At 41.9% G+C, this 25,037-nt stretch overlaps 2 protein-coding genes across 7 annotated transcripts; one reads left to right on the forward strand and one right to left on the reverse strand.

The window, feature by feature from the left end:
- Positions 1–595: 595 nt before the first annotated feature.
- On the forward strand, positions 596–6,394 carry LOC120710091 (mitogen-activated protein kinase 8-like). 4 transcript variants are annotated; one of them, XM_039995748.1, is made up of 11 exons: positions 1,484–1,696; positions 1,954–2,070; positions 2,487–2,895; positions 3,342–3,469; positions 3,552–3,611; positions 4,132–4,281; positions 4,361–4,516; positions 4,644–4,855; positions 4,974–5,078; positions 5,340–5,410; positions 5,501–6,394. In XM_039995748.1, exons 3-11 carry the CDS (start codon positions 2,499–2,501, stop codon positions 5,929–5,931), a joined length of 1,710 nt encoding a protein of 569 aa, XP_039851682.1. In that variant the 5' UTR covers positions 1,484–1,696; positions 1,954–2,070; positions 2,487–2,498; the 3' UTR covers positions 5,932–6,394. The 4 variants fall into 4 exon arrangements, with proteins under 4 accessions (XP_039851678.1, XP_039851683.1, XP_039851682.1 ...); XM_039995744.1 differs by lacking the exons at positions 1,484–1,696; positions 1,954–2,070 and adding an exon at positions 596–1,040; XM_039995749.1 differs by lacking the exons at positions 1,484–1,696; positions 1,954–2,070 and adding an exon at positions 1,233–1,387.
- Positions 6,395–7,538: 1,144 nt separating this feature from the next.
- LOC120710092 (CTD small phosphatase-like protein 2) lies at positions 7,539–12,838 on the reverse strand. Of its 3 annotated transcripts, none has more exons than XM_039995750.1 (8): positions 12,661–12,838; positions 11,561–11,644; positions 10,970–11,171; positions 10,659–10,759; positions 9,877–9,982; positions 8,625–9,083; positions 8,199–8,536; positions 7,539–7,964 (listed from the first exon to the last, which is right to left on the reverse strand). In XM_039995750.1, exons 3-8 carry the CDS (start codon positions 11,124–11,126, stop codon positions 7,797–7,799), a joined length of 1,329 nt encoding a protein of 442 aa, XP_039851684.1. In that variant the 5' UTR covers positions 11,127–11,171; positions 11,561–11,644; positions 12,661–12,838; the 3' UTR covers positions 7,539–7,796. The 3 variants fall into 3 exon arrangements, with proteins under 3 accessions (XP_039851684.1, XP_039851685.1, XP_039851686.1); XM_039995751.1 differs by having other exon boundaries at positions 11,561–11,641; positions 12,661–12,815; XM_039995752.1 differs by lacking the exon at positions 11,561–11,644 and having other exon boundaries at positions 12,661–12,823.
- Between the last annotated feature and the right edge of the window lie 12,199 nt (positions 12,839–25,037).

Consider the following 25,037-nt stretch of genomic DNA (forward strand, 5'->3'; position numbering starts at 1 on the left):
GCCGCCGGGCTACCGGGTCTCGCCGCCGCGCCGACCAAACCCAAACCGAGCACCTGCGCAAGCGTCAAACGCCGACGCCGCGCGCCGACCAAACCGAGCACCTGCGCAAGCGTCAAGCGCTGACGCCGGCGGGCGGGACAGGATTCCGCACGGAAACCCAAGGAAACTTGCGACGGGTCCGCCGACCCCGCCGCCAGACTACGCGACTCGGACCCGGCGGTGGCGGTTGGCGGCGAACTGCCCGGCGGCCCGTCGTCCCCGGCTCGGCCCGAGTAGAAATGAGTTCACGGCGGCGACGGCCGAGGCAGGCAGACAGGTGGAGCCGGCGCGGCGGGGCTACTAATCGTCCCGGGTCACGACTCGAGAAGGAAAAAGGAAACGCTGCTGTTTTTTTTTCTTCTTTCCCTACTGCTACTACTAGTCGCGCCAGCCAAGCCGGAGACGACGCAGGCGCGGTCGGTCACGGGGTCGCGCTCGGCGAAACCGACCGGAGGGGTCGCTGGCGTCGCAACTCGCCCGGCACGGGGGGGGGGGGGGGGGGGGGGGACGGGCTCGTGCCGTCTGTGTTTTTAACGCCACCTCCCTCCCTCGCGACGCAACGCAACCTCCCCCCCACCGGCTGCGCTGCGCTGCGGCATCATCTCATCATCCCTTCCCAGCCCACCAAGGAGAGAGATCGATCTCCAACGCCGCGCCACCAGGCCATCACAACTCTCTCTCTTCCCCCCTCCACCCTCGCCGCGAGTTGCTCAGTCGCGAGCGAGGCGCGGGCCACAGAGCGGGGCGAGCGTTCCGGCTGCGGGCGGGGTTCGATCCGGGACGGGAGGGGAGGGGGAGATCGATCTCTGCCTTCTATCTCTCTCGCTCGCTGCCTCTCCCTCGCGCTCTTCCTCCTGGGGGGCGGGGAGGGCCTCGCATGCGGCGGCGCGGCGGGGCAAATGCGGGTAGCCTCGCGGGCGGCGGAGCAGCGCTGAGGACGCGGCGGCCGGGGAGCGATGCAGGCGACGGACCACCACCACCAGCAGCAGCAGCGGAGGAAGGTGAGCGGCAGCGGCTCTCGTTTCGCCTTCCCGTCGGTGGGAGTGGGGGTGGTTGGGGCCCCGGCTGGACGACGCGAGGTCGCCCGGGTTGTTGGCGTCTGGGGATCGGTTGGCCTGCCGGGTTGGACCTCGGCCGGCCTCGCGGGGCGCCCATATCTCCTCCTCCTGGAAAAAAAAGAGCCTTCTTTTCCTGAAAATTTCGGTTTCCAGGAGCCGCACGGGAACCGTAAGGATCCGCTCGTGCCATTGTTCCTTCCCCGCGACCTTTTCCTCGTCTTTCTCGCGGGTGATCGCGTGCAGCTGTTACTGGATTTGAGCTGTGGAGTCGCCACAGACCCGCAGTCCAGGTTCGTGCGTCCGCGGACGAGAAGTTTTGTTTCGTCTCTGTTGTTTTTTTTCTGGATCGGAAGTTTTCCGGATCAGCAGAAGGTTCTCTGCTGGATTTGCAAGTGGGTGCCTTCTCCATAATATCTGAACTCTTCCGGTGTTGGGGCGGCGTCCCCTTTCCTGCCCTCGAAAGGAAATGGCATCCATTGCAACTTTTCCAACTGTGGCGAATACAAATTGCTCCTTAAAGGATTGGCCAGGCCTTTTTTCCCCACCCTGCTAATCCGTGTTGGCACGCCACAAAAAGCCTATTCAGTTACGACTTAGAGGTATCACATATGAGGAATTAAATTCGCTGAGTAGTTTGTGTTTATCCTAATCCATATTCTGTGGCCTCTCTTGCCTTCTTTTCCTTGGAAGAAAAGGATGTTAATTTGTTCCACTGGATTAGCTTATCAATATATTCTATGCCCACTTAGGAGGCATGTTCATTTATATGCACCAAGAGCACTCCCTTAAAGAGTCGAACTTCTTCCTGTATCAATTTGCCTTAACGCTTAATCAGCCCTGCTCTGCTCATTGCTAGAGACAAAGGAGGCTTGCATTGGAGGGAAGGTGTACCTACCTTTTTTATGTGTCTGATTACACAAACTATAAGAGTCCAGTTGATATTTCAGCCATAATCTCTGTTAGTTGAACACAGGTACGAGTCTGCTGTTTTGGCAGTCGTTTCAGTAGGAACTAGGAAGAAAGCTTCAGATGTCAGGCTTCACACAATCTGACACTGTTTTCTTGTGAACTGTTTCATTGAGTATTCTAGTGATATATCTGCAAATCTTGGGATTTTTGTTGCGGTATTCTCGTTGGCTTTGTTTCTTACAGTTGCTGAGGGTAGCATGTATGATCACCCAAGGATCATCCAAGGAGCAATCCAAACTTTTTTAATGCTATTCTTTCTGACCACCGGGGCGAAACCTGGGACATCTGACTTTGAGTTTAGTTCCTGAAGCGGATTCTGCATTTCTACTCAGTTGAATTGGGTCATTACATGTTCTTTATTTTCATATTACTCCTTTTTTTGCTCAATAGTGTTAATTCAGTATATTAAACTTCCCTCAGGGTTCACCAGAGATGGACTTCTTCAGTGAATATGGTGATGCTAACAGATACAAAATCCAAGAGGTCATTGGCAAAGGAAGTTATGGTGTTGTTTGCTCAGCTATTGACCAACATACAGGCGACAAGGTGGCAATCAAGAAAATACATAATATCTTTGAGCACTTATCCGATGCTGCCCGGATCCTCCGTGAGATCAAACTACTTCGGCTATTGCGACATCCTGATATAGTTGAGATCAAGCATATAATGTTGCCACCATCAAGGAGGGACTTCAAAGATATCTATGTTGTGTTTGAGCTGATGGATACAGACCTACACCAAGTCATCAAGGCAAATGATGACTTAACCAAAGAGCATCATCAGTTCTTTCTATATCAGATGCTCCGTGCACTCAAATACATTCATACTGGTATGCTTCTACATAGTCATTGTTGATTAAGTTAGAGTACAGTTCTTATCTTTATGGTTATCATAATATTCTTATGCATCTAGGAACTATTTCTCTTTAAAAATAGCGGGACAGGTTCTATTTATGGTTTTGGTATTTGTTATGCTCTGTTAGGAGCATGGAGGATCAGAGTAGTGTCTCCATGCATAAATATCACTTTAGTGCTGATCTGTTAACCAAGCTCTTATTGCTGATTCTTTCTCATCTTCCTCTATGGTTTACACCATTATATGAATTAGCGTACATTCATCTCTTATTTCATTCTCTGTATCTGCCAACTATACTTTTGAGTTTTCAAGCTGTACAATTATTTCCTGCCCTCCGTTATCAAACAGTTGAGCCCTCATTCTCAGTTGCTAGGTCCTTCAGGAGTGCCAGAACTGATACATCCATGTTTGTGATTGCAGCTAATGTTTATCATCGTGATTTGAAGCCAAAGAATATATTGGCTAATGCTAACTGTAAACTTAAAATATGTGACTTTGGATTGGCAAGAGTGGCATTCAATGACACTCCTACAACAGTATTCTGGACGGTATGTAGATTCTGGTAGACTAGATTCATGTAGCACTTTTTGTAACAGATTATATTCATACTCTGTTTCACAAAAATTTCAGGATTATGTTGCTACAAGATGGTATAGGGCTCCAGAACTGTGCGGATCTTTCTTTTCTAAGGTAACCAATCTGCACATTCTGATATAGGGTTACTGAGCAGTGCCAGCATTCTTATGCCAATGGCGAACAAGATGTGCTGTTTCATACTGTCTTATGTTCTGCAGCTCATCCTTTTGTGTCCAGTGTTCAAAAGCTGGATGTGATTTTTCCTCAACCACTCACTTCAACTGAATTCTATTTATTTCTTTACCAGCCAGCATACCAAGGGTCGCTCCTTCCAAATTGTTTGTTTAGGAGCTGCATTCTTCTGCATAAGTTAATTTTCTAGATCGCACTGCTACCTTTTTTGTAGGTATTACCTTCATTGGAAATCATAGATAAGCTGTTAAAATATTGGTCAGGTGTGGGATTTACCATTTAACAGTATCGTGCACTTATTTTTTTAGGGACTAGTGCTGAGTACGAGTGGAAAATGTTAGTTGTAATTATGTAACATGTTAATTAATTTCTGGTTTTTCTTCTCTTTAAATTTATTTTTTGTTGTTGAATTCAAGGATGCTTATTTTGTTGTTCTCTGCAGTATTCACCAGCTATTGACATCTGGAGTATTGGTTGCATTTTTGCGGAGATTTTAACAGGGAAGCCATTGTTTCCTGGAAAAAATGTGGTCCACCAATTGGATCTGATGACTGATCTCTTGGGTACTCCATCGCTTGATACAGTTTCCAGGGTATGTCCTTCATTCCATTCCTACTTTTCCAAAGTAAATTGTCCACAACTGTCAAGCAATGATCCTTTGGCTACTGCAGATTCGCAATGAGAAGGCAAGGAGGTACTTGACTAGCATGAGGAAAAAACATCCAGTACCATTTTCTGAGAGGTTCCCTAAAGCAGATCCAGCTGCACTCAAACTTTTGCAGAGGCTTTTAGCATTTGATCCTAAGGATAGGCCAACTGCTGAAGAGGCAAGTGTTTGAACTGTAGAATCTAAAATCATATTTTGTGTTTCTATTTTATTACTGTGCTATCCATCATTACGCCTTAAAAATACACTCTAATAATGTTTCCTTGGTTGCTAATGTACATAATCAGGCATTGGCTGATCCATATTTTAAAGGCCTCGCAAAAGTAGAGAGAGAACCATCGTGCCAGCCAATAACCAAAATGGAGTTTGAGTTTGAACGAAGAAAGGTGACCAAAGAGGATGTCAAGGAACTTATTTTCCGGGAGATATTGGAGTATCATCCTCAGCTTCTTAAGGATTACATGAATGGAACTGAAAAAACAAACTTTCTATATCCTAGGTATTTATTTGCACGTGAGCTATCCAGTTTATTCAATTTTTTCTTTTCTGTTTATTCACACCAGCTACATGCGGATGTTCATATGTGAGGTTAACTTTTCCTAATCTTTATTATACAGTGCTGTTGACAATTTCCGAAGGCAATTTGCTAACTTGGAGGAAAATGGAGGAAAGAGTGGGGCACAAATCCCGTCATCAGACAGAAAGCATGTTTCCCTCCCAAGGTAGCAAACTTTTCCATTGTTCTCTTTCTATGTTGGACGCTGCTAAGTTCTGCTTTTTGTTAAAAAATACTAATGGGTGCAGTAGTTTCCTAGTTTCTCCTGGGATTAAAATGAATACCACATAGTATGATGACCTTGTGATACTGTGATATCAAAGGCCAGCAACTTCTCTACTTGTTGGACAATTTGTTCAATTATTTCTAATGCTGATTAGTGATTGCTGTCAGAATTGCATGTTGACCTTTAATCTGCTATTTGCAGGACTACTACAGTTCATTCTAATCCGATCCCTCCAAATGGAAATTCCCAAGTTCCTCAAAGGATTCCAACAGGTGATAATTTCTCCCAAATAAGTATCTCCTGTTCATTCTTCAGAAGCCAGCAACCTAATATAATTTTACTTTCGGGAAAAAAAATTCCAGCTAGACCAGGAAGAGTTGTTGGCCCCGTAATACCATATGAGAACCTGACTGCTGTTGATCCATACAACCAACGAAGAGTGGCGAGGAATCCAGTACTTCCTCCAGCCACTTCTAATCTATCAGCATACACTTACCACCGGAAGTCTGACAACTCAGACAGAGAGCTCCAACAGGAGCTTGAAAAAGATCGCATGCAGTACCAGCCAGCACAGCGGTTCATGGATGCCAAGGCAGTGCCTCAGATGTCTCCTGACTTGAGGTCTTCCTACTACATACCCAAAGGTGTCCCGAAAGATGATGTTGTGGAAAGAGCTGCGTCGCAGTCGAGCATGATTCATGGAATCGCCCCTTTTAATGGCATTGCATCTGTAGGAGGTGGAGGCTATAATAAGGTCAATGCAGTTCAATATGGAGTTTCTAGGATGTATTAGTTGTAGGTGCATTGGCCATCTCCAAAATCCTCAGCTGAGTTGAAGTAATAACATGGCGAAGAGCGAAAAGATGTCAGTGTTAAAGAACTGCCTTACTGGCTCTATGACCTGAAGATAGAGGCCATGGATCGAGGATCAAGGAGGACACGTGATGTCGCATTGAAAATAGATGTCGGGAAAACAACATTCATCATCCTGTCCATTTGATCCAGCTTGTTGAAAATGGAATGCCATTACCCCATGAAAAGGGGGAAAAAATAGAAGACAAGAGCAGTGCCATCGTTTGTTTGCTGCTGGTAAGAGTAGAGGGGGCAGAGAAGATTACAGGGAAATCTATGTACTTTGCAAGAAAGGAAACATGTGGGAATAAAAATAGTGAGCTTCTGTATATACAGTGACTTGATTTATGTATTGCTGCTGGTCGCAGCAGCTTCTTTAATTCAACGTTGTGGAATTTTGTGTACGTTTAGCTCTGTAATGTCATATTAGCAAAGCCAATTGCCAGGACCATAGGGCAGTTTAGATTGATAACAACGGCTGGCTTAATTTTCCCTCCAAAGTTTTTATTATTATTTTTAGGAATCAAATTTACTTAGGACATTAAGCATAGTCCTCCCCTTCCCTTTATCCAGTTGTCTTTTCGTGATGTTTCCAACTTGTCAGGCTATGGATCAGTCTTGGGGGGGGGGGGGGGGGGGATAATGCTTGCGTAGCTTTTCTTCAAGTATATAAAACTGTAGCATACCCTTTGTTCCAATGAAGGTTCAATAGCAGATATTAGCTCAGGCTTTCAACGCATGGCAGTTGGCACTGACACCTTTGATTTTGGTAGTCGAAAGTTTCAACCGTGATAGCATATTTTCTTGTTTAAGACTAGTGCAATAGTATGTTGGTATTTTCTTAGTTAAAAGTAATTACTCCAACTTAACAAGGTTTGGAGATTTGTTTCATGATATGAATTTGAAATTTCTAGTTAAAAGTCATGATATTCCCTTCAACTAAATATGAGATCCAGCCTTTTGAGTTGAGGTTCTATTGAAAATTTGGAGATCTTGAGTTACAGGAGAGAATCTCTTGCAATTGCAAGGAAAGGTGGTAGCGCGCTTGAGTTATGAATAAAAGCTTTCTTTCTTATTGGTTATTGTGATCCAAATGAAAACGTGGATTCTGCAGCAAGGTTTATGAACAGAAAATCAGCTATGGATAATCTAAAATTACTCATTAGGTACCCACTTGTCAAGGTGCATTAAATACATGGGGACTGATCACTAAAGAAAATTCATAATTGCTGACTTTGCTAATGCACCAGATATAAGCCTTTGTCATTGCTTCCAGTGACATGAAATGCAAACCATTTTTATCACGCCACTGCGTACCATCCGTAGAAGGAAAAACAACAATGATGTGATAACACAACCTTTTCGTAGCCCGTCTTCCTCCTAGAACTGATGAGTTACGACCAATTTCTCAATATTGGTCCCCTCGACCTCATTGCTCAAATTTCTTCACATGATGGAGTAACACAATGCATCCACAGGCAATCAACGAACCAGACAACTACAAGCATCATAATATCAAACATTAAGCCACACATGGCAGGGCAGCAATTAACACACAGAACTTCGCAAGGAGATTCACTTTCAGTCTTTCATTTCCAGTAGCATTCTATGTACAAAGACAAAACAAACCAAAATTGAGGATATGTACAATTCTAAGAAATTGCCCCGCACCAAGACTCTTCATCCTATGAAACCAACTTGCTGGAAAGAGAAAATCAAGTCCCACTAGTCCTGTTAACATGTCATGTAGGTTCTTGTTCCACTATGTGAGCAAACAAGACTAACCCTAAAACTTATTCAAAATCTTCAGCAACTATCTATAGTGTTGCCAAACTTCTTGGCAATGATAGGCCGGACGTCATCCGCGACAGCAAGGATCTCCAGGAAAGGGATCAACTGAGGTAGAGCCTCATCTACAGGGTTGTCATACCAACTCTCTATTGGTATACCATTGTTCACTTGGAGCTGGAAAACCTGATAAACACAGACAATTTAGATCATTTGTGGGCCCACATATTACCTTTATAAACCAATAAATAGAACATGTTGCACAAAATAAGACACTAGACGTGAGACACATGTATAAACAACTTCAACTCGATGGAGCACAAAAAGTGATGATAAATCTATCATGATTTGAAACACAGCTATGAACAACTTCAATTTGAACAAGAACATAAAAGTCACGATGAATAATAGCAGTTTTACCTGTGGAGTGTTGTCAATTATGGCAACCTTGGCAAGGTCAACTCCAACAACAGTCAGATCTTTTGTGTAGCCGCTGTCTGTGAATAGACATGATTCCCGGAAAAATCGCTTGGAGAAAAGTTTGTTCTCTGGATCCAGCACGTCAAGCAACTGGTTTGCATAAACACTTTGGCTGGCTGTGAATATCACTACCTCAAACATCTTAGCCATCTTTTGGAGAAACATATGGACGTGTGGTCTCTTTTTCACATACACCACATGCTCTTTCATATCATAGAACACAGGAAAAGTGAAATCAGCGTCATCACATTGCTCCATAGTTGAATGAACAAGGGTTTCTGCATTAAAAGGAGAAACAATATATTATTGTCAAGGGCATGAAATGATCTCATCCAAGATTAACTTCTGCCATGCTTAGCAACATACCATCCAAATCAAGTACAAGAGTGACCTTTCTGGTCCGTTGCTCTTTTATTGCAGGAACATCATTTGAAGTCAACTCAGCAAAATCAACAAGATCTGGTAAATCCTCCTCGGATAGGTGTGGGTTAAGCCACTCTAATACCTCAGAATTACTAAAGCACAAATCCACCTCAGATGAGCATGGCTTATTATCAATACTGGCTTCTGAGGCACTCTCAATAAGTGGAAACACACCACATCTGCTGCTCATGTTCATCAATGCATCAACCGATACAAATTCGTCACAAAATCCAGTATAACTAGGAAGAAGATTGGTTGGATTATCCAACAAGAAACGGAAATCATCATCTGGACTGCAAATATCCAGCAGGTTGCAACACTGATTTGGAACCCAGCTTGCCTCATGATCACTAACAGCACATAAATTCTGGGCTGAATAATCTACACCTTCATCTGAAAACTCTGTAATAGAAAATAATAAATGAATACACATGTGCAACATTATGGAAAATACTAACTGATCTCCTAATAAATTGTGCTTTTGTAAAATATTGATAAACAACTTGTGAGTTAGGGGAAATGAGCCATGCCCTAGGCTAGTGACCCACTGGGCTGGACTCTGCCATTGTTTTCTTTATTTAAAATGATCCCTGGGTTGATTAATCTAAACTCCTGATTAGGCAGGCCTTTTCCACAAGTTGGTATGTTTGGTTGCTTCACTAACTAAACTAACAAATTTAGAGTACAATCTCCAAAAACATGCACCACTATAAATTTAACAATAAAGAAGCCGTTTGATGCTGGTGACAGGCCTTCAAGCAACTCATACATGTAACATGCCACTAAAGAAATTGACCGTGAAGTTAAAATTAATTTGATTCATGGGCCTCATGCACATGAATATAAGCTCAATTTGCAGCTATCACATAATGACAAACCATTTGACATCAAATATGATCCATTACAAAAACAAAGACAAGTCTTTGTCCTAAGCAAGTTGGATGGCCTAAATAATGTGGTTCATTATTTATCCAATTTTTAAAAACCCTGACAGCATCGAATTCTAGATGGAAGAATCTATAACCTCATATCATATCACATATGCTGTAGTGATTACAACACAACAGAAATCATGGAAGTGCGCATATCGAATTGAAAGCTAGTAAATTACTTTTTATAGATGTGTGCTCTAAACTCCATTCCTATATTTAATGCCAGTATACATATCATTGTAGGGGAAAGGACTGCTCCTTACCTTTGTTTACATAATTCACTACATGTAACAGAGACTCATTGTCATCATAATTAGCAGAGGAATCAGCCTCCGTATTTGGTGAAACTACCACCCCAGATGTTAAATCCTGAAATCAAAAGGACAATCTTAGGTTACACGACAAGCTGATATGAAGTTTTGAGACCCCAAAAGGAAATCAAACTGCAGAGTCTACAGAAAATAACAAAGCAATGCACCCAATCTTCAGCACTTTAATCAAACTCCAACAATGCCAAACAACAAGATTTATCATTAATTTGTAATAAGTTGAAGCAAAAGGCCATGTGATAACAAGCAGCAGGCAATGCATTAGTTATGTTATGTCTCAATCAGTTGCAATTGTTTCATACATTATTGCATCATTCCCATTCTTTTTTACAGGTCCAATCAACATGGAAATCAAGGTTAAAACTTATGAGTTGAGAACTTATTAGCAATGACTAGGATGAATATAATATTCTTGCAATCATTTCTGAAGATGATAGATTATGATTTGTTTCATATATTTTGGGTGGTATAGAAGCATAATACTCAAGAGTTTGTAAGGAAAACTCAAGAGGACCAGAGAGCAACCAAAGCACATCAATTTGGCAACATTGCAAGTACTAATTAAGAATTTGATCCTTAGACTGTTGAAACTAAAGAGCCCCCCAAGCCACCAACACAAATAAATTATAAAAATGGAAATTATGAAGCCAAATGCAGGACAAGTGCATGGTTAGTTATCACAGTGTTTAATATGAGACTGAATTATGCTGAAGCACCTTGAGCACACCAATGGATTTCCCTCCATGCAGATCATGCAAGCCAGAAGCTTCCATTATCCTAATATCCTGGTCACCAAGCTGAATAGTTGGATCCGACTCTGCAGCAGGAGATACTGTCAATCCATAAACACATAAACACATGCGCAATGATATTGTTAATAACAATGCATGGTGTAAGCATATTGTTCCAACTTACATGTGACTATATGTGAGCAAAAGGAACATAAAAAATAAAAATTCCTTTTTTAGACAGCTAGCTTATACACATGCAGTCACCTTACTTCTAGAATGTCCATGAGATCACTTACCATCTAGAGGAACTTTATCTGACGAGTTTAGCACAGCGGACTGCTCTAACTCACTGACAGGAAAATGCGAAATTTTCATGGATTTAACAGACTTTGTGCTGAACTCGTTAGCAAATTCAGTATCTTCAAGCATCCTCTTCATTCTCAGTGCAGGCATCTTGACTACTGCACTTGTTCAGCGAATCAACACTCTTTGCGTTCACTAGAAAGTTAAGAGAGAGGTCAGTTTATGCATACTTGAATAAAGACTCTTATACCAAATTTTTAGCTTTTAAGCTAACATTATGTGCCATACCAGTAGAAGTTTATTACCCAAAACCCATACAAACAAACTAATGGTAATGTCATTTATGTTGCAAACAAGAGTACAGTATCGCAACAGTCTAACCCTTGCCACCTTGCGACTCTCAACTTTACGCAACGATGAGACCTGAAGTTCTAAACAAAAAAATGCCACATCAAAGTTCCACAAGAGCATACATCTACCCACCTTTAATGCCCTAAAACTTGTCCAACACGACCAGTGCCAATTCTAACCAGGACCAAGCATGTGAAAGGACATAAAAGTGAAATTTATTTACAATAACCTACCCAGATAGGCACTGCCTTTGAACAAACATCAAGCCTTTTCACACAGTTTCTACTCTTCTATCACATCTTTCCGCAAGTCTCCTGCTGCATACGAAAAAACTGTCAACTTTTACGAGCTAAAAGCGGTAACTGCAAAACAGCTCAATTAGTACACTAAATTTCTTGGAACACGCAGGAAATATTGCACAATCCTAGACACATTAGGCATAGGTTTATTAGTGTTTTTGTTGGGACAGTTAGAAGGGTATCAAAAACTGCATGTAACTATGTATTTATGTAAGCAACGGGACAGCTAGGTGTACTTACAAGATGATATGTGCTACGTAATAGACAGACAATAGATACTAGCTAGATCTATAGCAAAACACTAAAAAATAAAAGGCAGATAATACACCCCAAATTCCATGAAATACTCGGTAACAAGGTGAGATGACGTGAGACCAACACGAGACTATAAAATTTGCTAATTTCATGCCAGGATAATCATTCCCAACAAATCGCCCCAAACTTACTACCCAAAAGACAATTTCCTTAACTAGTATCATGAAATTTCAGGGGAAACCCTCTAAAGTTACTCACATAAATACTCAGATCGCCTCCGCGAGCTAAAAACCCACAAGTTTTTGAGTCAACTGAGAGAATTAGCTCGAAATTGCCCGCTCCTGCGCCGAACAAAAGCACGGTTCCACCGAAAACAAAGGAACAAGAGAAACCAAAGCAACCCAAGTTCACCGAGCGGAGAAAACAAAACCGCCCCAAAATCAGACACACGGATGAGAGCAAGCAAGGATCTCAAGCCTCTGAATTCAGCGAGCCCCCGAAGCACCAAAAACAGCATACCCCCAACTGAATCGCCATCCCCCCACCCCCAACTTCAAATTCACGAAAACCCAAACCCCCTGAATCAGGAGAAGCGAATCCCCACGACGTCGCGCCATCGCCTATCAAAACCCTAAAGCGCTAGACTACCCCCGCGGCACGCTGAACCCCGAACCGAAATCCGACGAATTGAACACAGCTACCGGTTGCTACAGCTTCCCCCCATCTACCACGACCAAATCAACGGATCGAATTCCACGCACGGGGAACTCGAAGCTTACCGAAATGATACTCGAGGTCGCAGCAGGTAGCTCTCGCTCCCTCTCCTCGCTCTCTCTCTTTCTCTCTCTCTCTCTCTGGAGAAGAGGAGGAGAGAGGGAGAGGGGGACGAAACCTGTGCGCGGAGGCGAGAGGGAGTACCCAAATCGCGAGAGGGGAAGAGAGAATTATGAGGGGCCGGTCCCGAGTTTGGTAGCGAGGTATTGCCCCCTAAATTTCTTTCCGCCCGACCCGCCTCCTAGATAATCACTGGCCGGTAGACCCGACGGGAGTCTTGGACCCACACGCCATTCTCATAGCACGGCTGCAGTGACCGAGCGCCCCCGAGTCGATGGCCTGCGTACGTGCCACACTTCGCTACCCGTCTTGCGCACCTCGCGATTTTTGTTTACACCGACTGAGTCGAGGGACCCACGGAGAGTGGAGCCAGGAAGCCAGTGACAGAGACTATGTCCAGCCGCGTGCGCGAGGGATCACGGCGGTGAGGGGGACTCGCGTGCGGGGAGGAGGGGTCTGTCAGGGCCGACATGTCAATGGGGGGAGGCGAGAGAAGGGAAGGTTGCGTGTCGGGGTTGGTGAGCGGAGGTCATGTCAATGGGGGGAGTACGTGGACGGGCCAGATCGGAGGCCGCGGGTGGGCGGCGGGCCTCCGGAGCCGTCGATGCTCGGGTGACCCGAGTCGGTTGGGGCGGTCGTCTCGCTCCGAACGGCGCCTGGCCGGCGAGGATAGACAGGCGGCGCGGTGTGGTGTGCCTCGTGCTCTCGCCTTCGCGCACGGGCGCCGCCGTTTGGAATGCCCCGTTTTCTTTGGGAATTTTGAAGTGACCGGTTGCGGTTTGAGGTCTTGTTTAGATCCAAATTTTAAAATTTCAAAAGATTTATAAAACGCTTGTATGGTGTACCAAATAGTGTACCAAATGTAGTTGAAAAAAATCGCATTACACAAATGCACCGTAAATCGTGAGACGAATCTAATGAATCTAATTAGATCGTGATTAGACACTAAATTGCTACAGTAAACATGTGCTAATAATGGATTAATTAGGCTCATTAGATTCGTCTCGTAATTTATAGACGAGTTCTATAATTAATTTTTTAATTAGTCTATATTTAATACTTTAAATGTGAAAACAATTCTTTTTTAAAATTCCAAAAGAGAGGAACTAAACGCACCCTGAAACGGTTAGGTAGATTCGTTGCAAATCATCATGGCTCAGCTTTCGACCACTGTAACGTTAAAGCTTTTACAATTCCGACTCACGCTCCGCCACTGAAACCTATATGAGCCTACGAGGTGTTAACGGTTAACCCCACCCTGACGTTTTTTTTAGGGTACCCCACCCTGACGTTCAGAAGCGTGAGATTGTGCAGTCACCAAGACACCAACTATAGTCGATTTTTATGACAGTGCACTCACCAGCTAGACTAGTTTTTTGAATTTTGACGCCATAAAACATTGGATCCACATCCACGAGAGGTCATTAGTAAGGCCCTAGATTCTAATTAGACAGTGTACACTCATATTGACAGGTGCAAGCTCACCCAGAATGCGCTTGCACACATCTTACTCCTGTATGCACACCACCACTAAATTTATGCCACGGTTATAACTTATATCAACTAGAATTTGTAGATATGTCTTGTAAATAGCTGAGCCAAACATATTAAGCTGCCAACGCCTGAATGAACAATGACATGAGCCTGCAGCTAATAGCCCATTTATCTCATGCACAAAAATGGTATCCGCGGGACAAAATAACTTACTTGGAGTTGGACTCTACCAAACTGAAGCACGGGAACACCGGAGACCACTCCCACATACTTCCTCCATTCTATCTTGATAGTAATGTTTCATCTTGGTGCAATGGCCCTGTTTGGATCCATGGGTTAGAGTTAGATTGGGTTAGATTGGAGCCATCTAACTCAAAAGTAGCCAAACAGGGTGGAAGTTGATTATGAACTTTACTTATCATCTCATTAATTATGACTCCTCGATTTCGATGTTATCTATATAGACACCAATCTTCTTTTGGAAAAAGTCACTCTGCGTGGAAGTTGAACAAATTTCGATGTTATATATCTACTTCCTTCGTCCCAAAAGAAGTGTTCTTTTAGAAAATTTCAGACACATTGCACATCCTAAGAAATAACTTTGTTACCGCTAATTACTTCTAGTAACTGTAATTGAAAATTGTGTTATTTATTTAGTTTTCTGGATCCTCAATGAATAGATATACATAGAAGAAACAACTCAGAAATAGGTACATGCAAACAAATCGTATCTCAGTGTATAATAAAGCAAACCAGTATATAACAATTATACTAGTACCTTTTTTGACAACGAATTATACTAGTACCTTCATTTCCTAATCGACATCTTCATCAAAAATAATCATAAAAAATAGTATATCAGCTTACAACAAAGTATGAATACTTGTGGGATTTGTTTCCACCTGGAAATAACGGGGGAACCTCCCTTTTCTCTAAAAACAAATAATAAAGCATGAATAAAAATGAGTCAAAGAATTAATTGACATATTGAAAAAATCATAGAAACTAAAAAATGGATGTACCAAATCTAAGCCGCTCACAAAATAATATACATAGATATATTTTCATAAAATTCAACGATGCAAATCCTTCTCTTTTTTTATTAATGTGGAAATTTTCATATCTTAGTAAATGTGGTAGCTTCTTTTAACACTGTTGTATTAAGATAATAGATAGATGATGATAGGTCGGATTGACTGCTAGAGGGTTGAGAAACGCTCGAGTGAGAGAAGCACTAGTTGACCTATGAACCAAGTTGGTAAGATTTCTTTCAGCCCTTTTGCTCTGGGCTATTGCAATTTTTCTTGGGTCGGGCCAAGCTTCGAACCGGATTGTGCCATCCATTCTTCTCGCACTCTATCCCGCGCGAACTGAGCAAGGGATCGGCTGCTGCAATTGCCGCGCGAGCGACTGCACCCGCTCGGATCCTACGCACCTCGCAAGCCGGCGGTGTGTGTACATATATCTTTGCTCGTAAGATCAATTTCACTGGCCCTCCTCACCCACCTTCAAGAATAGCAAGTAAAGGTAGTACAAAAGGTGAGATTTTTTCACCATATACCGCATTCTGCGCCTTGATGTTACAGATTTAGGTTCTCCAAGGATCGAGTAATCAGCACTAGTAGTTCCTAAAATTGCACACCTTTGATTCCTACTCCTGATTTCTCTCTTATCGTGCTCTCCCTCGCCAATCTCACATGACAAGAGGCAGGTGTAGTGTTGTCGAGCATGTGAGCTTCCCAATTTCCGCGCCGGCGATCCTCATAATCTAAATATGTATTTTCTACTACAAACTCACAAGATCAGACCGATTATTCTACGTATCACAGACTACGAAGAACAATGAAGGCAAAGGTGAGATTTTTTTTATCTTAGACTACAGTAATGTGTCCACTTTGAGGATCTAGTATATTTAGGCAGCAAGTATGTATCTTTATAGGTTTTTCTCCTGAAAAATCATATTTTTGTGATGGATTGTTAGGAGTGGAGAGCTAGCACCCGGGTAGACCGGAAGAAAGCTACCGATTGTTTTTTCTACTGATTGTTCTTTGATTGTTTGTTTGTGATTTGTGATCATGTATTGCGAGAATTATTAGCGTAGTGAATGCCCTTTTGTGAGCAGCTATTTACCTCAACTTGAAGAAAAATCGATAACATCGATCAATGAGATGCGATGGCAAGATAATGGCTAGATTGAGAGGAGAAAACCGATATGGGTTGGGTTGCTTTCTCATCTTTAGTGTAGTAAATTTATCAAACAAGGGCAAACAGATCATCTGGAGGGAAAATGTTATAGATCACTACCAATCAAAACCTTTTATGAATAGTGTTGAGAAATCGGTGATTTAACTTGACATTGACTTCTAAGAAGTGGTACCAAAATAGTAGGATACCATTTCTTCCGTGAACCCTATACCTACACTACACCAAGAAGAGCTTTACCTAGACACTAATATGAGAGATCTACTCTATATAAGGACTCATCTTTTTATTCACCATAATTCAGTACAACACAAGACTTTTGTACTTTTTATATGCCTACCCTACCATGATACTTATACATTATATGACAACTTTATCGTCTCCTATTTAAGACCTTTTATGTCATAGTATGGCAAGAGGAAGGAGAGCACCCCTGTTTATAGGACTTGATGGCTCACTACACACTTTCTACAAAATATCTAACTCTAGAATTTTCCTCATGCTTATCTAACCACTAGTAAACATGCCCACGCAACATGCGCGTGCTATATTTTGATATGATACTAAAATTTTGATCTAATAGAGTGCCTGTGTGGCACACACGTATTTATATAAACAAATTAGACACATATTTATATTCATCAGACACATATAGTAGTGCTATTTTTTTTCTTGCAATAGACCTAAATAGCCAAGTCAAATAATATGTCTAAACACAGGTCTTATAGATAACATACAACCAAAGCAAACTATATTGGGTCACAGTTGCATTCCAATCATTTGCCATGAATACAACATATGACATGGAGCATAAAGATAGGGTTATTGCTTATAATTTGCCTCCACCATATTCATGTTATGCTATGATTGATATATAAGAGAAAAGGACATGAAATTTAATTCATCTATCTAAGAGACATACGAGACACCATTTTTCTTGTCATTTAATTTTAAAAGAAAAATTATACACGTGTTATCTATCAAATATATATGATATTACCAATTTTTTATTTCATCAACATAAATGGTAAAGTCACATAATTTGTCTAAACATATTATTGAATCTGCAAAAAAACGAAACATGGATGAAATAACCCTATGTCGCTCAGTCAGCCGTCAATGATGTCTTAATCCAAAAGAAACTGTAAATTCACAGTCGTCCAATCTGTTCGTACAAGGGTTGTACGACTACTCAAAACTTCTAGCAAAATGCAGATTTGTGAAGTCATCTATGCAAAGAAAAACCAAAAATCAGTAGACCAGGTGGTGATCAGCAATTCTAATAACACTAACCAAAGTGGCACATCCTAGCACACAAATATGTACATGGTCACTCATGTCTGCAACTGCAACCAGTTTTGATTTATTCTCTAATTAGAGACTGGCCAAGAATATCACAATATGAATTAATCTCAAAGACTTTATAAACCACAATAATCAGGCTTTATACACCACTTGCAGTACACTACGTCCAAACAAACTCCATAGATTGCCCATTTACCTCATCAAAGAGGACCCTATATGCATTTAAGTCATGATATAAAGGCCTCCCCTTGATACTACAATATTCTGATGCTTAGGAGATCGTAGTATGCAACTCTCAGATGCATAGCCTCTATAGTCTATTTTCCCCAGCACATGAGGAAAATCACGATGACAAACAGTCAAACAAAGGAAGGGAATGCACCACTTGTATAGTACTAATGCAGCATGGCAATGCAGTTCAGACTTCAGACCTAGATTACTTGCCAAAACTAATGTAGCTTAGCAAAAGGGTATTAGCTCTAGAGAGGTAGATGTGTAACCCAAAAAGAAAAGGTCATGTTAGATTATGTATATTGCGTGGGATATATTGGTTTAGCCCCTTGGGCTGATTATATAGGAATACATGGCTTGAGTGCAAGTAGCCTTATCCTGGGATTACAATCAATCTTAAACTTCTATATCCAGAGTTGCCTAATATACTCTAACAGGGTGAACTACTCATTGGACCCGAGCGAGAATCCAACTTATTACCTGAGAGAGACGATCAAGAAGGATGAGGCCCCCTCACACTCCCAACATGTGAATCAGCATCTCTTGCAGGCCCTCCTAATTAGAACTTGTTGCAATCACTGCAACATGTACGCAACGAAATATGATGATGCATGTTAGCTGGAACACTACAAAACCGAATATATTGAAAGATAAATTCAATTTAGATGAATATATAGAAAGAGCAAGCTATTAGTTCAATACACGTACTGTCAACCAGATTAGTACGAGATTAAAACCTAGTCTAACTCTACTCAGAAAAAAAGTATAAAAAGCATCTAAGATCCAGCACTTGTCATGTCAAGAAAAGCTAAATTATACCATAGGACCCAATTGATTGAATCCTTTCAGCCTATTGCTTCCGGAACTAATTTGAACCATCTGAATTTTCTGATGAAATTCAAAATGACAAATTGACATCTGCATTTTCAGAAAACCACCACAAGAGTGGCATGTTTTGGTGTTCCACAAAGGTGAGTGTCCATCATATAAGAAGATGCCATTGCACCTCAAGCACCATAGAACCATTGTTTTAAAAGTTCAATACTACACCATAGAACCTAATTAGAACTTGTTGCAATCACTGCAACATGTTCAAAGCTGAGATAGAATTGAGATCTCCAGGAAGTGTAGTAGAGATAGACACAATCACTGATGAAGAAGGCACAGTTGGGTTTAGCAAATTTTTCTGTGTATTCAAAGCAAGTATAGATGGTTTATTGAATGGCTGCAGGCCTTACATTAGTATAGACGCCACACATCTGAATGGGATGTGGTGTGGCCACATGCCTGCAGCCTTAGCTCTAGATGGTCACAATTGGATGTTTCTTGTGGCCTTTGGATACTTTGAGGGAGAGAGCAAGGAAAATTGGATTTGGTTCATGCAGCAACTTAGGAAAGCAATAGGCCCCATGCAGTATTTAGCTATCTGCACAGATGCATGCAAGTGACTAGAGTCATCAGTTAAAGATGTGTTTCCAGAGGCAGAATGGAGAGAATGCTTCAGGCATTTAATGGATAACCTTAAGAACAGATACACTGGTGATGTATTTGAAAAAAAACATGTGGCCTGCAGCTAGGGCATATTCTCCGCATAAGTTCAAATTTTTCTTTGACAAGGTGCTGACAGCTAGTCTAGATATCAAGACATGGTTGGATGAGCATCATTCTTTTCTTTGGGCAAGAAGCAAGTTCTCTGCAGACATCAAGTATGACTCTATAAACAACAATTTAGCAAAATGTTGGAATGCTTGGATCAAAGAGCTCAAAGACCTTCCTCTGCATTGCATGGCAGATGCTATTAGAGAAAAGATAATGGTGTTGTTTGCCAAAAGGAGGAAGATTGCTGTAGCATTGCCTCAAGGTATTTTGCCTGCTGTCATACATCAGCTCAATGCCACCTCCAGGGGATTAGGACAATTGAAGATTTCCAAAGGCCACCCAAATGAAGCAGAGGTGACGCAGGTGTACAAAGATGAAGAAGTTAGAAGACATGTTGTGTACTTAAGTTAAAAAATTTGCACCTGCAGGCAGTGGCAAGTAACTGGTAAACCATGTCCACATGTATTGATTGTGATTAATAGAATGAGGCAGCCTGACATGGGATCTTTTGTGGACAAGTACTATTCAGTGGCAAAGTTTCAAGCAGCTTATGTAGGCATTATTCCTAGCATCACTGATAGGAATAAATGGCATGAAGTTGACAAGGGGTTCACACTGCACCCTCCAATCCAGAAAAAGAAAGAACCAAGAAGGTTGAGAAAGAGCAGGATCAAATCAGCTAGGGAGATAGGAGGCAAAGCAACTAGATAAGTCAAGTGCCCTAATTGTCTTGAGTATGGCCACAGAGCTAGCAGCTGGAAGTGTCCTCTCACTGCCACAAAGAAAATGTGCCTAACTACTTTTCTTTACCAAATGTATGTAACTAATTTTTTTTACTTTGTAACCTAGACCAATTCCACATCTTTTGCAGGAAGAGAACTAAGAAGAAGAAGCCTGTCAAGGTTGGGAGGAAAAAGAACACCAAGCCAACTGCTTCTGCTGCTGAACAGCCAACTCCAAGGACAAGAGGAGCATTGGCAAGGGAAGCTGCTGCTAAAGCAAAGAGAGAGGCAGAAGAAGCAGAAATGAAGGCATCAGCAGCAAGGGAAGCAGCAGAAGCAGCGACAAGGGAAGAGGTTGAAGCTACCAGGAATGATTTTGCATCATCTGTCCCCGAGCCAAGTGAAGAAGCAGCAGCAAGTGAACAAGAACCACCCCTTGAACCTATGGCTTTGGCAGTAGTTAATGCCCCAGACCCCATTCAGACTACCCCCTCCCCCCAGCAAAAAGGTAACCGCCCTGAACCCTGAATGTCAATCTAGTTTCCAACTATTTAAGTCAGCTAGTTAATATATCTTTTTTTTTATCTCAGAGCACTATTCACAGATGTTGAACCTGAACCTGTCAAGAAAAAGACACCAAAGAGGAAGGTGTTGGCAAGTAAAGTGAAGAAAACTCCACCTAAGAAGAAAGCACGCAAGGGGAAATGATCAGTGATGGAATTTGTGTGCTCATGGAGCTAACTTTTGTGTTGTATGATTGGCCAGATACTGTCTTTTTTATCGCCTTTATCAAGTTATGTGATGTATGAACAAATGTGTAATGGGCTGTGCACAGCCACTAAACTCTAGCTATTATGTGTTGGTGAACATTTAGCATGTCCTATGTACTCTTTAACGTGCAATGGCCATCAAACTCTATGTAATGGCACACAAATTATCATCTTTTGTGTTCAATTTGCATCCACATTGTTCAATCAAATTGCTCAGTCAAATTGCAACACAATTGTTCATCCAACTTGCATCCAAAAGCCATTTAGCACTTCAAAACTGGACATGACAGAGTGATAGAGTGCTCGGTTCAAGTTCATTCCCTACAGAAACTCACTACTTCCTACATCAGACGTTTGCGACATGTTTTACAACAACTACCAATACAACTATTGCAACACAAGCAATGAAAATGTTTATTTTCCACATTATTTTCTCCAGCTTGTTCTACAGTTGCTTCATCCCCTCGTCTGGACCAGCTGCTTCATCCTCTTCTCCTCCTTGTTTCTGAATCTGCTCACAGCAGATCCTGATGACCTTCTTGTCCACCAACTCATCCAAATACTCCCTCTGAAATCTATAGAACCCGCACAGCTTCGGATTCTGCAAAAAAACAAAGAACATCGAAACCCTAGGTTTGATTCAAAATGCAGAGATAGCAAAACATACCCCATTTCTCGAGCATTTAAAGAAGATGCGCCCTTGTTCGGACTGTTCAGCTTGACCACGCGAAGGTCAATCACCCATGCAAGATCACAATCGAGGCACACAATCAAAGGGAGCTCAGTCTCTTTACTGACCAGATGCTGCTCGCCCAAGGAGTTCTCGCCTCTTCCATGCCTTCTCGCGCTCGAGCTGGACGACTCGGCCCTGTGCGCCATAGCTTAGCTCGTCGTGGAGCTGGGGGAGGCGGGATGGGGCGGCGGTGGCGGCAGAGTAGGGAAGACAGGCATGGCCGGCGGCGGGGGAGAAAGAAATGAGGAGAGAGAGAGAGAGAGCGGTCAATGCTTGCCCCGCGGGGGCACGGGTTCATGAACAGAGGGGCAGGGGCACACGGGTCATTTCACATCGCCCTGCTGACCGGACGACACCGTGTCATGCCGACCTGGCCTGCCACGTAGACAAAATTGTTATAAATGAAGGTGCCGCGAAACAAGGATGGTAAATTTTTAGGCGTCATTATAAGAGTGCTAATAGAGCGAGTGGCTTCCGTTATAATGGTAAAGATGTAAAAAAAACCCGCCGGCGAGGAGAAAGAACAGGTTTGGGGCGAAGGGGCGGCAGCGCGGCGATGACCCGAGTGTGCGCAGGTGTGGGCGAGGAGGAGCGGGGGCGAGTACGGCCGCATCGGGTGAGAAAAGTATAAAAAAAATTAGATTTTTACCATTAAAAGATTTAAAAGTTAGATATATATCATCGTGACTTACATGTCATTGACTCAACATGTAAGTGAGGTAATGATGGTATATATCTGACTTTAAGATATTTTACTGGTACAGATCTAAATTTCTAGAAAAATATTGGTTTTGGGTAGAAATGGAGACGTCTATTTCTAACGCGCCTGAATTATAGCTGACCTATCGGAGAAGCTGTATCTGAGCGTCGGGCGCACGCGGACGAGAACTCATGGGCCACAACTTGAGGCCCGTTACTTCGTCATCGGGCTGAAACTGCACGTACTCGTGCAGCAAAGCAAGTTCTAGCGTTTCAAACATTTGCTAATGTTCCAAATTACTAAAAGAAGTTCTGTAACATTTCATAGTGTTTGGAAATATTTGTAAATATTTAAAAGTATTCAAAAAAATCTTAGCCATTTTTAAATGTTCAAAACATATTTGTAAATGTTCTAAAAATAATTTAAAAAGTTCTGTGCCATTTTGAAATGTTGGAAACATTTCAGAATGTTCCAAAAATAAGGAAAAGGTTCCGTGTCATTTCGAAATGTTCGAACATCTTAGAATGTTCCTAATATTTTGTGCCATTCGAAAAGGTTTCTTGATTAGTAGAAACTGGGAATCGATAAATGAAAACCAAAGCCCTGAAAAGAAAGAGAAACAGGTCTACCCGCTTTTGTGGGCCGTCTGGCTTATGGGCCTCCGGGGATGTTAAGCGAATCGGACAGCGGAGCACAGGAAAAAAAAACTTCTGCAACGGAACGCCGCGAAGCAGCGCGTGCAATGTATATATAGGTGCCGCACTCTAACATTCTTTTTTTTTTATGTCTTCGACCAATCTTTCTCGGTCTTGACAGGTGGGTCCTACGTGAAAAGTACAGCAAACTAATATCAATGAGAAAAGTTTTCGATTATTTTCAATCTTTATAGTAAGAAGATATATACAAATATTAGTTTCTAGAGTATTCCATATTTTAGCATGAAGCATAATAATCATGGTTCAAGCATACTCTCTAATTTTTCAAAAGTTTCTCACAAGTATGCATTGCTATTTTGAACAATAATATTATAAATTGTTATTTCGGTTCTTAAAACACGTAGGGATGGTAAGCACGATTAGAACATACATTGTTATATAACTACTAGCCTTAGTTTCGCAGCTACAGTTCAATTATCTCTTCAGGGATACACTTGGATGCTTGGGAGCTCATTTATAATGTTGAGGCCTTGTTTAGTTCTTTAGATGTAAAGTTTTTGAAGCATGCGGACACACATTTAGAGTATTAAACATAGACTAGTAACAAAATAAATTACAGATTCCGCTTGTAAACTGCGAGATGAATTTATTAAGTCTAATTAATCCATCATTAGCAAATATTTACTGTAGTATCACATTGTCAAATCATCGCGCAATTAGGTTCAAAAGATTCGTCTCGCAATTTACACGCGAATTGTGCAATTGATTTTTTATTTTGTCCACATTTGATGTATCCAAACATTCGATGAAATATTTTTGGCAAAAAAATTTAGATCTAAACAAGGCTTCAGTACGTGTACCTCCTTTCTTGTAACGCTTGTTGATTAATTAAACAACAGTATTTCTACCTCAGGTTGTATGGGTTGTTGCAGCTCACTGCTATCCATTAGGATGCGCACTTCCATTCTTTCTTCTTAGAACTTTAAAAGCCATGCACATGAGTCCGTTTTTGATTTTGTGCAGTGAATTTGCTCATACCTTGAAGTCTATGGATATGTGGGTGTTCAATGAAAATTCTTAGTATCCATGATTCTTTTTCCTGTAGCTGGTTGACTGAATGAAAGATAGCATTGTCCTAGAGGTTGCTTGTTTTGCTCTACATCCATCAGATATTCAATGGGATACTATCTTCTTAATATAAAGTTCAGTAAGCCATTTCTCTGTCATACAGATAAAATCGACTGCTAATTAGAAGTAATCTAATACATGTGTGCTCCTGTGTGAAATGTCGCTCATGAGTTGGTCGTTTGACAAAAGGATCATTTTATTGCAGAGTATGTTGGGAACTATATGCGTGAACCTGCGTTAGCTCCTTATCTTCTTGGGTTGAGCCATTAAATCCAACATTTCCTCCAAGGTAATCAAATCCTGTCAAAACTTTCCGTGAAATCTTGTGGTGCCTTCTAAGTCCTTAATTATCCTTCTTGAGGAGTGATAATTGTGGAGGGTTGAGGGACCTCTACTGTGCATGTAATTCGGGGAGTTGTTGTTGATATTCAAAATTGGCACAATTTAGGTTTGCTGGACAATTTGAGCAAATTGGTCAAACCCGTTTCAAAGACATTGCCAAATCACTGATTGGACTACACCATAGTAGATCTCGTTGAGACAATCGAAATGCATATATAGAACGTCTAATTTGAAGTCTGGATGAGAAAATTGTCTCTAGAAAAATCTGCACCTCGGTTTGACCGGTCAGACTGAGAAAATCTCACCTCGGTCTGACCGGTCAGACTGGTCCAGGGCGGTCAGATAATCTCACTTCGGTCTGACCGGTCAAACTGGTCCAGGGCAGTCAGATCAGTTGGTGCACGAGTCAGACTGGTCGGAACAGCCCCATCCGAGGTAGG

This window comes from Panicum virgatum, chromosome 5K (assembly GCF_016808335.1).
Source record: "Panicum virgatum strain AP13 chromosome 5K, P.virgatum_v5, whole genome shotgun sequence".
Classification (NCBI taxonomy): Eukaryota; Viridiplantae; Streptophyta; class Magnoliopsida; order Poales; family Poaceae; genus Panicum; species Panicum virgatum.